Raw genomic sequence first — 15176 nt, 5'->3', positions numbered from 1 at the left:
GGAAAGGGAGCTAAATTACCACTAATAGGTATACCTCAGACTTGCACCTTTTTGCTCCCTGCACCTGTAAGAAAAGTGGAGATTGCTTGCTTAATAATCTTGGAATAAATTTCTGATGGCTCAGAGCTGTTAAAAACAAGCTGTCCCACCACATAAAACATAGGAAAGTAAGTAGAACCCAAAGTTAAGGGGGTTATTCAGTTGCTTCTGTTTTTATTTTGATTACGCATTCTGTGTTCTTATATTGTGATTTTATCCTGTGAACCACCCTGAGACCTCCAGGTGTAGGGGAGTATATAAATTTAATAACTAATAAAATAATCATAGTAGCTGGTTTATTCCTAATTGTTTATCTCCATTTGCAAAACAGCCCCCTCACCGCAATTGTTCCACTGTCCCATGTAAGTAGAAGCATAGAATTGTAGAGCTTGAAGGTTCCCCAAGGGTCATCTAGTCCAACCCCCTGCAGTGCAGAGATCACAGTAAATAATCCCTGACAGATGGCTATTCAACTTCTTTTTAGAGACCTCCAAGGAAAAGCCACCACCTTCCGAGGGAATCGGTTTCACTGTCAAATGGCTCTTGCCACCAGAAAGTCCTTCCTAATGTTTGGTTTGAATCTCCTTCATTTGAACCCATGGGTTTGGGTTCTACTCTCTGGAGCGGCAGAAAACAATATTGCTCAGTCTTCCATGTGGCAGCCCTTGATGTATTTGAAGATGGCTGTCAGTTGAGTTTCATGTGCATTCGATGCAATACATTCTCCCCCCGGCAAATGCCACTTTAGAAAGCTGCTTCACTGACCGCTTTTTGTGTACTTGTCAAAGTGGGTTTTGGTCTGCGAAGGTTTATGCTACAATAAATCAATTAGACCAGCCTTTGCCAACCTGGTGCCCTCCATCAGCCCCGGTCAGAATGGCACAGCACAGGACTCCAGGTTGGATTAAGACTTGAAGGTGCCACAGAACTCTCTTGGGGGGGTGGCTCCTTATCCATAAGGTTGTTAAAAGGGCTGTGCCAAGTCAGATCAATCATATCTTACCTCTCCACACACACTTCTCAGACAATGGCCAAGACAGTCACAGAAACTACAAGAGACAGAGTGGTGGGATTTTCCATTCTCTGCCATCGACTCCCAGCTTCTGGCCATCTCAAAGGTACAGGGAATGTTTGTGTCTTACATATGTCTTTTTTCCATTAATGAAAATGGCTGGGATGGCACTTTGCCACTTGGCACATTGAAAGCCCTTGGGCGATGATCCAGAGGCTCAGCGCCATGAGCCTCACTGTCTGGTACGAGATGGCTTGCATTTAGGCTTTGCCTCCTTTTGATAATTGGCAGGGATGGGGAGACCTTATCGTCTGCATTTCATAAATTCCAGTTGCTGGAAACTAGAGAAGGGGAGAGGGCTCTTGTGCTCCTGCTCTGTTCCCTGGTTTCCCTTTGGGCATCTGGGCCAATGGCCTGATCCTGCAGACTATTCTTACATTTTCTTTTTTTGCTGATGCAGTTTTTACTCATTTTCATCTTTGAACATGGTTGCACTGAGCTATATCCTTGTTTACATTAGAGATATGACATGCAACAATTACAAAAATGAAACACTCAGATAAATATTTCTGACTATATTAACACAGGTGTATTGAAGTTGTATTGAAGTTATTACAGATGTGAAATGATGCAAAGTAACACGGCTTAGATTGGGGACTCCGAGCAAAAGTCATTTTGTATCAATAGCAATTAGAATTGATAGGAATATATAGGGAAGGGAGTGGAAAAAATTTAAAAATTGCACTTTGTGCATGCCAGACTGCGCTGCAAACTATGGGTACTGTTCTGCCGTGTGCTTCACTATTTGTGTCATCAATAAAGTCACACTTTGTTGTTTAGTCGTGTCCGACTCTTCATGACCCCATGGACCAGAGCACACCAGGCACTCCTGTCTTCCACTGCCTCCCGCAGTTTGGTCAAACTCATGTTGGTAGCTTCGAGAACACTGTCCAACCATCTCGTTCTCTGTCGTCCCCTTCTCCTTGTGCCCTCCATCTTTCCCAACATCAGGGTCTTTTCCAGGGAGTCTTCTCTTCTCATGAGGTGGCCAAAGCACTGGAGCCTCAGCTTCAGGATCTGTCCTTCCAGTGAGCACTCAGGGCTGATTTTCTTAAGAATGGATAGGTTTGATCTTCTTGCAGTCCATGGGACTCTCAAGAGTCTCCTCCAGCACCATAATTCAAAAGCATCAATTCTTCCGCGATCAGCCTTCTTTATGGTCCAGCTCTCACTTCCATACATCACTACTGGGAAAACCATAGCTTTAACTATACGGACCTTTGTTGGAAAGGCGATGTCTCTGCTCACACTAGACTGCATAAAAATTGCCCTACTTCTTTCAGCGTCTTTTGGGGGTCAGTTTTTTCCAGGAACGCTGTTTGCCAAATTGCATTATACCACTGGTCCATCGTTAATCGATTTCCATCATGTCCCGGCAATAGTGGTTCTTGCAGCGGTTAACAGACGCGCTACGAGTTCTTAGACTAGTCTTATACTCCCGCGTCTCCCGCGCAAAGGAAGCTGGATGCCTCCGTCTTGTTTTTGAAAGCCTTTCAACCTCCCTCCGCACCGCGCAGGCGCTGCCGCAGCGAGTCCCGGTCCCAGTGGGCGGAGGATAGGCGCTTGCTCGCTGCTTCCCTTGCATGCCACCTCCTCTGATGCTCTCAGCCAGGGCGCCTCCCCACGCAGCAGCCGCGGCAGGAGGAAAGCCGAGGAGAGAGGAGGGAGGGGAAAAAGAAGGAAAACACTTCTGCCTCCAGTCCCGCCTTTGCCCGGGAAACTGAAGCCGGCGCTGCGCCATCATCGGCCAACGAGCAAAGCTTCCCCAAGCGAGCGACTCTCCCTTTGCAGCAGCGGGCGCCTAGACGAGCCAGGATGGCCGTTCCCTTGACCGACAGCGAGAAAAGAAAGCAGATCAGCGTGCGGGGCATAGCCGGCCTGGGCGACGTGGCCGAGATCAGGAAGAGCTTCAACCGGCACCTACATTTCACCCTGGTCAAGGACAGGAACGTGGCCACCCCGCGGGACTACTACTTCGCCTTGGCGCACACGGTCCGCGATCACTTGGTGGGGCGCTGGATCCGGACCCAGCAGTATTACTACGAGAAGGATCCCAAGGTAAGCAGCTGCGGGGTTGCCTCCCCTCCAGCGCCGCCGCAGCTCTTGCACTGCAGACAGAAATGCATTGGATTTTCAACCTTTCCAAAAACCAGGCGCAGCCTCTCTTTCGCTTCCACCCGCGCGCTAACCGCGCAAATCTTTCCCCGTTTCGCAGAGCCGAAGGCAGGCCTTGCCGACTCTGGAAATGCCCCCCTCTGCTGGCCGACGGTTGCCTGCGCGTGTGTTTTGCGTTTTTGCCCGCGCTGCTGCGCTTTCCTTGCAGGGCGATGGTGCGCCAAGAAGCCGCTGGAGCGTGGCGCGGAGAAGGAATCCCATTTCCCATAGGCAGCAAAGCGGGAGTCTAGCAAATGAGCGCAGGGCCCGTCGCAAAGTCCAGGCCCGCATTGCAATCAATGGGAGATCTCTCTCTTCCACCCCGTGTGTGTGTGTGTGTGTGTGTGTGTGTGTGTGTGTGTGTGTGTGTTTAGCAGCCGTGGATTTGCGGCAGTGGATCTGCAACCATAGTGATGTCGACTTTAGCCAAGTGTGATGGATGTGTTAGCCCTTTGGAAAAGGAGGGGTATTTCTGGGCAGCAAAACGCACCGAAATTAAGGGCGCAGCGAAAGAAGATGCTGCCTGTTCATTAAGGGAGGGGCCCTCCGAGATTCGTTTTGTTTCCTTTTGATTGCTGGCCCCGGAGGCTTCAAAGCTTTCCTTCCAACTGGTCTTCAATGCTACACTGAGCAGCATTACATGGGGAGATCCCTTCTGCTGAGTCAGACCTTTGGTCCGTCTGGCTCAGCATCTCCTCTGAGTGGCAAGCGGCTTTCCAGGATTCAGCTGGATAGAGGCTTTTCCTGCCCTACATAGAGATGCTGGGGACTGAGCTGTGAGGCAAAGGAGATGCTCCTTTGCTTGTGTTACCTAGTCTTGCTCTGAAAAAAACAGGAAATTCAGATCCCGTTCTGATAAGAGACGATGAGCTCGCTTGGGGGCTGTACTACATCATAATCTAGACAGATATTATTGAATGCTTTCCCCCCACCCTGGTGGCGAGGACAACAGCAACACTATGCATGGGAAACTAGTGGCTGAATGTGCAATTTATACAGGTCTTCTCAGAAGTAAACTCCGCTGAGTGCAATGGGATCTATTTCTAGGCAAGTGTGTATAGGACTGCAGCCTTAGCTTCTTGCTTTGTGCTGCCTTTCTGTGTGGAGGTGGGGACCCTCTTGTTTGGGCGAGTATTGCATTCTGGAGTGCTGCCAACCAGACACTGGTTCACCGTGTCCTTGATAAATAAGCCTACATGATCAAGAGTTAGGAACATAGGGAGCTGCCTTATATCATGTCAGAACATTGCTCCATCTAGCTCAGTAATATTGTCGACACGGACTGGAAGAAGCCTCCGGGGTTTCAGCCCTTGCTGGAGATGTCAGCCATTGAACCCTGAGTTCATTGAATCTGCATGCAAAGCAGATTGACTGCCACTGAACTGCGGCCCCTCCCCAGAACACTATCATTTTCATGTGTAATGCTTGTTGCGTTGACATTCCCTTCCTTTTTGCAAGTTTTTCTAGGTCCTGGGCAGCAGCCAACAGCAATCTGAAAGCTCTTGGTTGTGTAGGTGATATCACCCAGCTCACAAGAGCTGCTAAGCTGCCTCTGTCTGGGCTCACAAGTAATGCTAAACAATAGTTTAGCTATCAAACCATAACCAATAACTGATACTTAAGGCTCTCAGCTGGGTTTGCATGTCACACTACTACTTAGTTGGCATCCATCTGTCTTGGGATATGCCAGCCCATGGTTTATTAACTATGATTTATTTAAGCTAAAGCAGAGCCATAGTTACCAGTGGGGGGGGGGTTAGCCGGGGTTTTTTGCCCAGGGTGAAGCCTCCAGAGGGGTGCTATTGAGGCTCCCAGCCTATGTGTGCCAAACTGGGTCTTTGACCCAGGTGAAATAAAGCCTGGTTTCACCCCTGCCTAAAGGCTAAACCATAGTGTAACTAAGGCTTCATTCAGCCAGGGACGGGGGAAGCTCACACCTACAGGCCATCCAGCAACTGGTATTCAGAAGCATTGCTGCCTCTGACTGTGGAGGCAGAGCGTAGCGTTTTCAGAACTTCTGTGTTTTTTGCTCTACTGAGCCAACATACGTTTTGTTGTTCCTGGCTTTATGAATATATGCATGTATGTGTTTTTGAGCTGTGAGTGGTTTCATTCTGCTCATTTTTATAGCTCTTGTTGATTCTTCTCTAAAGGCTTTTGTCTTTTATTGCTAACCACCCAAAGGACTTTTTTTAACTGGGTGGCATCCAAATGATGTTAAGAAAGAAAGAAGGAGTTCCCTCATAGTCCAGCATCTTTGGATCATTCAGAATTGTCAGTGATCGAGGGAATTCATTTGAAGCTGACAAAAGCGATGAAGGGCAAAGCTGTGGCAGGTAGGAAACATCCAAGCGGGTTATAACCAAGGGACCCGTTATTTTGTGTTGGTCCACAGAGTCTAGAAATCAAAGGCATGCCACTTCAAGCGTGAAACAGAACTTCATTGTCAGCCATACGTTGAATTGTCCTTTGTGAATTTTGTCACATCTACATCGTTCATTTAAAGCTCTCTTGTGCCAATTTAACAGTCATGGCTTCCCACAAATAATCCTAGGAACTTATTTGTTTAAAGTGCTGGGAATTGTAGCTCTGGGGAAGATCTCCTACCAGCTCTCAGGACCCTTAACCAGTGATTCTTTGGGAGGTGCTATGGCTCTGGAAAGAGATAGGAGATGTAAGGATATGACCAGAATCTCTCTCTTCTTTCCCCCCCCTGAAACAATCTCTGATGAAAATGTCTTCATTGGTCCCAAGCTTTCCAGGGCAGCCATTTTGTTTCTTGAGGTGACCCTGACTTCCAGTGTTCCGAGAAAGAATAATTTTGCTCGTGTCACCCTTTCCACACAGCTAGTTTTTATTGCCCTTTTCTCTGCCTTCTCCAGCTCTGCATTAATGGGAACATAATTCGTTGTTTGACAAGCCGCCACCGCAGTCTCTGACATCCTTCAGCAACAGGCAATTCCAGAACGACAGGAATCAAATTAGGTTCCAGTCACGACATCTCTAGCAAAATGAGCCTCATGCAGATCAGCAAATGGCACATATACCCACCCCCAAGTCAAGGTGCATAACACCCAAAGCCAACCAAAGTTATTTTGGAACCTGAGGCAGAAAACCCCACAGATATATGCCTCCTCTGTCACATGGCGAGAAGTACTTACCTTTCAGGTTTTGAACCAGAGGGTATTTATTCCAGAAGCACTACAAGACCACTTTAAGCAGACATGGCTTCCCCACAAATAATCCTGGGAACTGTAGTTTGTGAAGGGTGCCTAGAGTTGCTAGGAGACCCCTGTTCCCCTCACAGAGCTACAATTATCAGAGTGGTTTCTGGCCAAGGATTTCAGACAAAGGATGCCATTTTATCTATGGCTTCATTCACCAAAGATGTCTCTTAAGTTGTTATTAAAATATCGCCAAAAATACCAGGGGGGGGGGAATCCACATTTTTACTGCAGCACAGAAAGATTAGATAAGATCCTCTTAAACATCAGTGTAAATCCAAAGTAACTAATGCATGAGGACTATATTAACTACTGGCAGACTGAAATATAGCAGAGGCAACCTGCCCCACCTCACAGACATCCAAGCATTTATTTATAGGTAGCCTCAGCACTCTCATCTCTGCTGCTATCTTGGTGACTTAAGCTCACTACAGTGGTACCTCGGGTTGCGTACTTAATTTGTTCCGGAGGTCCGTACTTAACCAGAAACTGTTCTTAACCTGAAACACCACTTTAGCTAATGGGGCCTCCTGCTGCTGCCGCGCCACCAGAGCATAATTTCTTTTCTCATCCTGAAGCAAAGTTCTTAACCTGAAGCACTATTTCTGGGTTAGCGGAGTCTGTAACCGGAAGCGTATGTAACCGGAAGCGTATGTAACCCGAGGTGGTACTGTATGTGATAAAGAGCGAGGCCTGCCATTGCCCATCTTTAATGAAGGCTAACTTGGCATCTGTGGGGTTTTGTGGCCTCTCACCTTCATGTCTTCCTGTCGTGTACCTTGCTCAGAGCTTTGAGTTTCGGAGTGGCATCTGCTGTCCACAGACCATAGCAGAACAGAGTCCTAAGTAGTCATGGAAACCATTGCAGCTTTCCTAGCACGCTCCATTTAAGCACGGTCCGTGTACAGCCTGATCCTAGGGATGTTTGCACAAGAAAATACCTGGGGTTACCAGCTGATCAGAAGGAAAAAGACAGAACAGAACATCCTGGCCTGCATCTGACCCTTCAAGGGAAGCTTTTTTGAGCTGTACATCAGGGGTGGGAAACATCAGACCCAGGGACCCTCCAAGTTTCTCTCTCTGGCCTTTGGGTCTCTCGTCACACCACAAACCCCTCCCCAAAGCTGAACCCTCTCACCCCAGGCCTCAGTCCAGCCCTCCATCACACCCTCCTTTTTGCCTGGCTGGGATTTATCATTGAACTCTGATAATGCCTCTTGTGTGCCCGGATAGTGGATAATGGATTGGGTGAGAGAGGGGGGAATAGAACAGGGGCCACCAACCTGGCACAAGTGAGTCTTTCATGGGCACCCTCAGCCAGGGTCCCCAGGCTAAATGCTTTCTTTCTCTCTCTTTTTTAAAAGTAAGTCTCTAGTGTTCCTAGAAAAAAAGTTATGAAGCAAAAGGTGCAGGTACCCTTCTAAGTGATTTACTGTATATGAAATGACGCCAGGAAAGTGGGTATAGGGTTGCAGCCGCTGGCTAGGCTTTGCTTTAGGGGTAAAACAGAGGTCTTGTGCCTTTAATGGCTGTGTGGCAGGCAGAAATTCAACAGGCTAGGCCTTTTCTAGTACGCAAATGCCATGGCGGAAAAAACTGCACCTGTTCACATTCTTTGCAGGCATTTTACACACGTGGACACTGATTTATTTTCGCACCCTCCACTTGTGAAAGAGCATACAACTTTGCGTGTCAGGAACCATATGCAGATTTTGCAAGTGGGGCAGAGAGCTCAATCCACATGGGCCCAGAAAACCCTGTTGGTATCCCTGAGTATGTGTGTGCATGAGAGAGAGAGACAGAGAGAGATCTGAGGGAGAGAGGTTGGGGTTGGGGTGGGGTGTATCACCTTGTATATTTTTCCTAGTCCTCAGGAATGCTCTCTGTTGTTAGATAGCACCAGCATCTTTGTGTGAAAGATTGATTTCCACAATTGGGACTAGCAGGACATGGCAGCCATTTTGCATTATGCCATGCCCCCATGGCAGCCATTTTGTATTATGTCATTCCCCCATGCCAGCCATTTTGTGGGAGGTACCCACAGCACTCTCTTAAAACATGCCCACTGGTCCAAAAAGGTAGGTTGGTAACTCTTTGTGTAGAAAATAACTGGCTGTACAAAGAGGAGGGGAAATATTTGTTGCCCTGCCCGTTTCCCCCCCTCTGACTCTGCCCACCACTGAAATGTGGCCCCTGGGAGGTTGCCCAGAAGGGAATCTGGCCCTCTGGGTGAAAAAAGGTTCCCCAACTGCTGTATTTGATCATCTGCAAATGGGTGCAGACTGAACTGCTTTCCACAGGCTGGTTCAAAGGTTGACAAAACTCCTGAGTAACAGTGCAGTCCTAGCCATCTCTCTAGGAGAGAGGAAAATTCAATGGGACTTACTCCCAGGTAAGTGGGGCTAGACCAGATTTTTTTCAATGAATCTGGGGACACTTTTCAATTTCAGTAGGAATGATAGGATTTTGTCAGGGGACTGATTTGTAAATCCATGGACTGTCCCCAGGAAACGGGGATGTCTGGTAACCTTAGGCTAAGGGTTGCAGCTTTAGAAGCATAATTTGATACCATTATTGGTCTCCGTGGCTCAGTGGCAGAGCATCTCTGCATGCAAAAGGTCTCATTTGCCTCCATCTCTTGAAAGGGCTGGGAGAGAGTTTCTGCCACTCAGCATAGACAAAACTGAGTTAGATGGACTCCATACAAGGGAGCTTTCTGTGCTGTGCTTGAAATCTGCCTGACATATATGGATCACAAAGTCTACAGTGAAAAAATTGTCTTAGATCTGCTACCCTGCAGAGAGTTCTTTTGCGTTGACCTGTCGCTAGAGCAATTCAGGCCATCGTTGTTGTTTTCACACAACAGAGAATAAAACAACAAACGGATGGATGAATCCTTTCGTCTGAGGTATACAAAGGACCTATGACAGCCTGGTCCCTGGGCGTCCTGGATCAATTTCCTATTTGTGCCATTGGATACCATCTGGCAGACCTAAACAGCACTGCAAAAACTGAAGTCGTCATGGTAGCTCTACCCTTGCAGAAAGAGGCCATATTTGTCAGCTGAAATAATCTGGAATTCACGGCTGGGAGGTTTTCGAACCGCATTCTAGAAAAACACTGGATTTCACCGGCAGAGCCATAGCTCTATGGTAGAGCATCTACATTTGCAGGCAGAAGTTCCCACATTCAATCCCCAAGTAGGGATTAGGGATAAATCCCTGCCTGAAAACCTGGCATTGCTGCTTCTGCCAGCCAGTGTAAGCAATACTGAGCTTGACTGACCCAAGCTCTGGTTCAGTGTAAGGCAGCGTCTTATGTTTCTAGCTTTTCAGGGGGTCCTTGTTGAGCTGATCAGGACTGGCAAATGAGTTTCGCACTCTCTGCCTCTTAATCTTCCTCTACGATGTGCACCCAGGAGGGAATGTCTGGCTGTACTCCAAAGTGCACACTTAGTTCATACACAAAACGTTTTGCTGCCTGAGGCAAAGGACAAGACGGCGACTCCTCTCCATTCCACATACCAAACCCGGACAGGACTGGTAGCTGAATGACTGGGACCTGGAAGATCAAGGTTCGAGTCCCCACTCAGTCATGAAGCTCGCTGAGTGTCCTTGAGTCAGTCACTGTTTCTCAGCCTAGCCCTACCTCCCAGGCTTGTTGTGAGGAGAAAATGGAGAGCGGTAGAACCATGCATGAGCTCCATAGGGCAAATGTGGAATATAAATATAATAATAATAACATTGGGGGAGGGTAGCTTGCTGCACCTTATCTGAGGCAGCAGGGCAGCTAAGGGCCCCCATGAGAGGCTATGCAACAACAAAGCAGATTGCTTGGGATGTTCAAGAGAAACAGTTGGTCTCAGCTGCTGCTTGAGGTGGTACCAGGGCCATCTTAAGCATTTTCGGCGCCAGGGTGCAAAGGTCTGCCTGGCGCGCCCCCCGGTTGCCCAAAGTTGTTGACCTTTCTTTAAGGCGGGCCAGCAACGCATGCATGGCAGAGCTAGCCTCAGCAGCAACAGAGGAGCCCCAAGGCGCTGGCGGCAGTAGAGCAAGGCTGGGCCAGGCGCCTGGGGAGGGGTGGGCAAGCAGAGCCCAGCGCAACAACAGTTGAGCCCGAGGCGGCTGCTAAGCAAAGCCAGGCGCCTCGTGTGAGCAGCATGTGGTGGGCGGGCCTCTCGACGGCCCACCAATCCCAAGCACGTAGGAGGGCGGAGCCGGCCGGCTGCCTCAGTGCTTCGCTCGCCTGCAGCAGAAGAGCTGCGGCGCTCCAGCGGGCTCTGCTCTGCTCGGCAGCAGCTGTCAGCTCTTCCCAATCCCCAGACTCTAAATCTTGGCCCCGGACTCTTGGCCTGGCGCCCCTGAGAGCCCGGCGCCCGGGTGCCCCGCACCCCTAGCGCCTATGGGTAAGACAGCCCTGGGTGGTACCTTGCCTCCCTAATGGTAGGGCCGGCCCTGTTTCTATATAACGCCGTGGCCAGAGACAATGTCAGCAGACGGCGTTCTTGGGCAACTCCTGAGGAACCTGCCACTGCAATGCAGCCCCTTTTCTGGTGCTCCTCTGATGTCTGCCTGGCAGCTACCATTGTAGTTACCCACAATGCCCTGCTGTAATACCATAGTGCCAAACTTTTCCTCACGTAGGCCCCAACTGTCCCATGCACCCAGAAAAATAAATAGGAGGAGGAGAGGGTTTGCCTGCCCTCATGAGGGAATCCTCACTAGCGGGCCTTGTGCTGAGGCGCCCATTGGATAATGTGCACCAGCCTTGGCCGTGTTAGTGCCCAGCAGGACAAATTAGGCCCCATCTGCATTATACATTTAAAGCAGCATCATGCCACTTGAAAGAGCCGTGGCTTCCTCCAAGGAATCCTGGGAAGGGTGGTTTGTTAAGGGTGCTGAGAGTTGCTAGGAACTACAGTTCCCAGAGTTCATTGGGAAGAGAGATTGACTGTCAAACTACTTTGGGAATTGTAGTTCTCTGGGGCCTAGGTTTCCTGTGTTTACTGAGTGTTTACTGTAGAATGCACCTTCAAATCCTGTACCATTGTTCCCTCTTTACTCACACACACACACACCCCCCGCCAATAAAGATTTACACCAGTTTAGGTCCCATTATGTAGCTGTCTTTTTATAAAAACAGAAGGCGAGCTCTGCTGGAACAGGTACAAATTCTGTCTAATCCTGCATCCTGCTCCTCACGGTGACCAAACAGATGCATTTCCTGTAGCAGGAAACACTTGTTAAAAAAGTTAAAAATCCTTGTGTTCTGCAGTTGTTTTTAGATTGCTAATATAGATGGTGTTTACAACTGCCTGGTACTTTTTGAAAGTATTATACTGAGGCTTAATATCACTTGGTATCAACGGGCCACTCTCGGGCTAATTGGCTCTATAAGGTTGTTTTGAGGCAAAGAGCCACTGCAGTTTTGAGGAAGTTTTTTCCTCTGTGTGGTTGGTTAAATGTCTCCTTGCTGTGTACAAGGTCTGAAGAAATGGACAATTAGTTAAGGTACAAAGTTGCAAATCTGATGAAAATCAACCTAAATGTTATAATGAAAAAGGGGTAAGGATATGCTGAACTAATGTTATGATTGGGAACACAGGAGAGGGAGGCGTGAGGAGGTCAAAGAAATAAGCGAATGAGAATTCTGAAAAAATGAGAAAATTGAGTTGGTTTTTAATTCTTTTTTTCTTTTTTTTTCTTTTTTTCCCTGTTGTTATGTGATTGAGTGTTTTTTTTTCTTTTTGATGTATGTTCTGTGGTTTTTCTGTTTTTGTATGCTTCTTTCTCCGGTTATGATTATTCTTTGCTTTATTTGTGAAAACTTTAATAAATATTTTTTTTAAAAAAAATGAAGAAAGACAAAAACCTCTTTGTTCACTTCTCAAATTACACGCTGTGTTTGCTCAGTTTTGCTCAGTGAAGTGTTGCCAAGATCTTTTTGCCTTCTGGACTCCGTCTGTGTCATGCAAATGACTTTGCTAATGCGGAAGATTGCAAGACTAGCCCAAGGTCACCTAATGAGCTTCATGGCTGAGTGGAGATTTGAACCAAGGTCTCTGCAGCCCTGGTCCAATACTCACACCACTATACGCAAGTCACCTCTTGACATTATAATCATCTTGGGGATGAATAATTTGATTTTATTTAAATAATAAAGTGATGAAACATGCATGTGCAATCTCCCCTTTAGCAAGGAACAGATAGTTTTTAAATGTGTATACTTATGTGTCATTAAGGGATGCGGGTGGCGCTGTGGGTAAAACCTCAGTGCCTAGGACTTGCCGATTGTATGGTTGGCAGTTTGAATCCCCGCGGCGGGGTGAGTTCCCGTCGTTCGGTCCCAGCTCCTGCCCACCTAGCAGTTCGAAAGCACCCCTAAGTGCAAGTAGATAAATAGGGACCGCTTTATAGCGGGAAGGTAAACGGCGTTTCCGTGTGCTGCGCTGGTGCTGGTTTGCCAGCTGCAGCTTCGTCACGCTGGCCACGTGACCCGGAAGTGTCTTCGGACGGCGCTGGCTCATGGCCTCTAGAGCGAGATGAGCACGCAACCCTAGAGTCGGACACGACTGGCCCGTACGGGCAGGGGTACCTTTACCTTTACCTTTTTATGTGTCATTGGGAGTCCATTCTTTGGGGGAAGCCATCCATCATGGATGCTTTAGTTGAGATTCCTGCATTGCAGGGGGTTGGACTAGATGACCCTCACGGTCCCTTCCAACTCTACAATTCTATGATTCTATGAATCTAGAACCTGTGGCCCTCCAGCTGCTGTTGGACACTATTCCATCAGCCATAGATAGCAGAATCATTGCTTGGGGATGATGGGTGTTGTAGTGCAATAACCTCTGGAGGCCACAGATTACTCATTCCTGACTCAAGTTGTTCATTTAACTATCAAATGGAAAAGAGTTATGTTGCGGGGGTGTGTGTGTCAAGAAATGTGGAAGGCTGTGATGCCTATTTTCAGGAACAATTCCTCCTGCAATTTTCCAAGTAGATGAGAGTCTGCTAAAAGCAAACCCATTTTTCTCCTTTATGCAAATGTTAGAGAGGCACTTAACATTATCTACATGGATTCAGCAGAACAGTGCTATTAATATTTTTGGAGCTGGCAACTGGTTATCTCAAGGGAACAAATATGCTTCGCCATTCCTCTCACGGGAGTCTTGCCAGGAAAAGAAGTTAAGAAAGGGTGTCCAACCGCATTCTTTTTCCAAAAAGTTCTGTAGAAGTGTCAGAGTGCAGGGAAACATACAGCAAATGTGTGAGGAAGAAGAAAGCCCCATAGTTTTCAGAATAATAAAAACCAATCCATTAAAAGAAAAATGATCTGGAAAGTTTCCAAGAGAGATCTTGTCTAGCTCTCTGTGGTAGGGTGAGGGTCTGGACCGTGGAAGGACTACTTAAAATTAGGGATAGGCAACCTGTGGCTCGCCATTTGTTGTTGGACTCCAATTCCCATGAGCTCCAGACAGCATGGCCAGTGGTCAGGGGTTATGGGAGCTGTAGTCCAGCAACAACAACCTCTGGCAGGCCACAGTTTCTCCACCCTTGGCTTAAGTGGTCTATCCTGCCAAACCGGTCTGGCTTTGTTACATAAAGTAGCAACCAAATACCCTTATTTTTGTTAAATCTCCTGCAGCTGGACTTTTCTGGAAGGAAAGAGCCATTCGGGAACTTAGCTCTCTTCCTCCCTGTGGGTGATAATGCCAAGAGCTTCCTTTTATGAGGAAGCAAGTTTAGATTTAGGAGAGAGCCTAATAGAAGGGTTGAAAGCTGTATGATGCGCTAGGACAGGGGAGGCAACCTAAGGCCCGGGGGCTGGATGCGGCCCAATTGCCTTCTCAATCCTGCCCGTGGACAGTCTGGGAACCAGCGTGTTTTTACATAAGTAGAATGTGTCCTTTTATTTAAAATGCATCTCTGGGTTATTTGTGGGGCATAGGAATTCATTCATTCCCCCCCCCCAAAAAAAATATAATCTGGCCCTCCACAAGGTCTGAGGGACAGTGGACTGGCCCACGGCTGAAAAAGGTTGCTGACCCCTGCGCTAGGACCTCTGAAGGACCTGGGTGCCTCCTCCAACCAGTAGAAACCTAATGGGGGAGCAGGATCAATTGGAGTGTTAATACTGTGAAGATTCAATTATGCTTAGTCTGTGTCATGTTTACTGGCCTGAATCTTCTCCTGGCTCAGAGCTAGCCTCAGAAAGGGAGGAGATATTGTCTTAGAGAGTGGTTGTCCTGTGCTCCAGGACTGTCAAGGCCAGAGCGTGTGGCTTTGCCCAACTTCTCAGACCCAGAGGGCATGCCCAATGCAGCCCTCACTGCACCCATGCTATAGGAACCAGATGCTGCACAACCAGGCAAGTGTCCCTTTAACAGAGAGCTCCTCAGAGGGAATGGAATTAACAGTAGATCCGGATCAGCCAACCTTCAGAAGCCCTCAGCATGCCACTAAGACAACAGCTCTCCTTAGGTGAGTTCCAACTAGAACTTGCTACAGAGAGCTGTCCAGGGTCCTGACGGATTGTGCTCTACCTTGCCTGTTGTGATCGGGGAGAACCTCCCTTCACTCTTCTCTATAGGTCTTGGCTTTGATCTCTTGGATGTGACTCTGCTCTTCCAGTTGTTACCCTATTCTTAGAGTGATTCACTGCATCACCCAGCCTTCCCTGGGGCC

The 15176-nt window shown here is 48.0% G+C and overlaps 1 protein-coding gene across 1 annotated transcript in view; it reads left to right on the top strand.

Moving 5' to 3' along the window:
- The first annotated feature begins 2660 nt into the window (after nt 1–2660).
- Nucleotides 2661–15176, top strand: part of PYGB (glycogen phosphorylase B) — a 42866-nt gene continuing 30350 nt past the window's right edge. The window contains exon 1 of the mRNA XM_053383546.1: nt 2661–3169. Within this exon, the coding sequence (XP_053239521.1) occupies nt 2927–3169 (243 nt within the window). The 5' untranslated portion in view covers nt 2661–2926. The remainder of the gene's footprint in view (nt 3170–15176) is intronic.

Source organism: Podarcis raffonei, chromosome 3, assembly GCF_027172205.1.
Source record: "Podarcis raffonei isolate rPodRaf1 chromosome 3, rPodRaf1.pri, whole genome shotgun sequence".
In the NCBI taxonomy this organism is placed as follows: domain Eukaryota; kingdom Metazoa; phylum Chordata; class Lepidosauria; order Squamata; family Lacertidae; genus Podarcis; species Podarcis raffonei.
The sequence above is the reverse complement of the archived record's forward strand: the minus strand, read 5'-3'. Positions and strand labels throughout refer to the sequence as shown.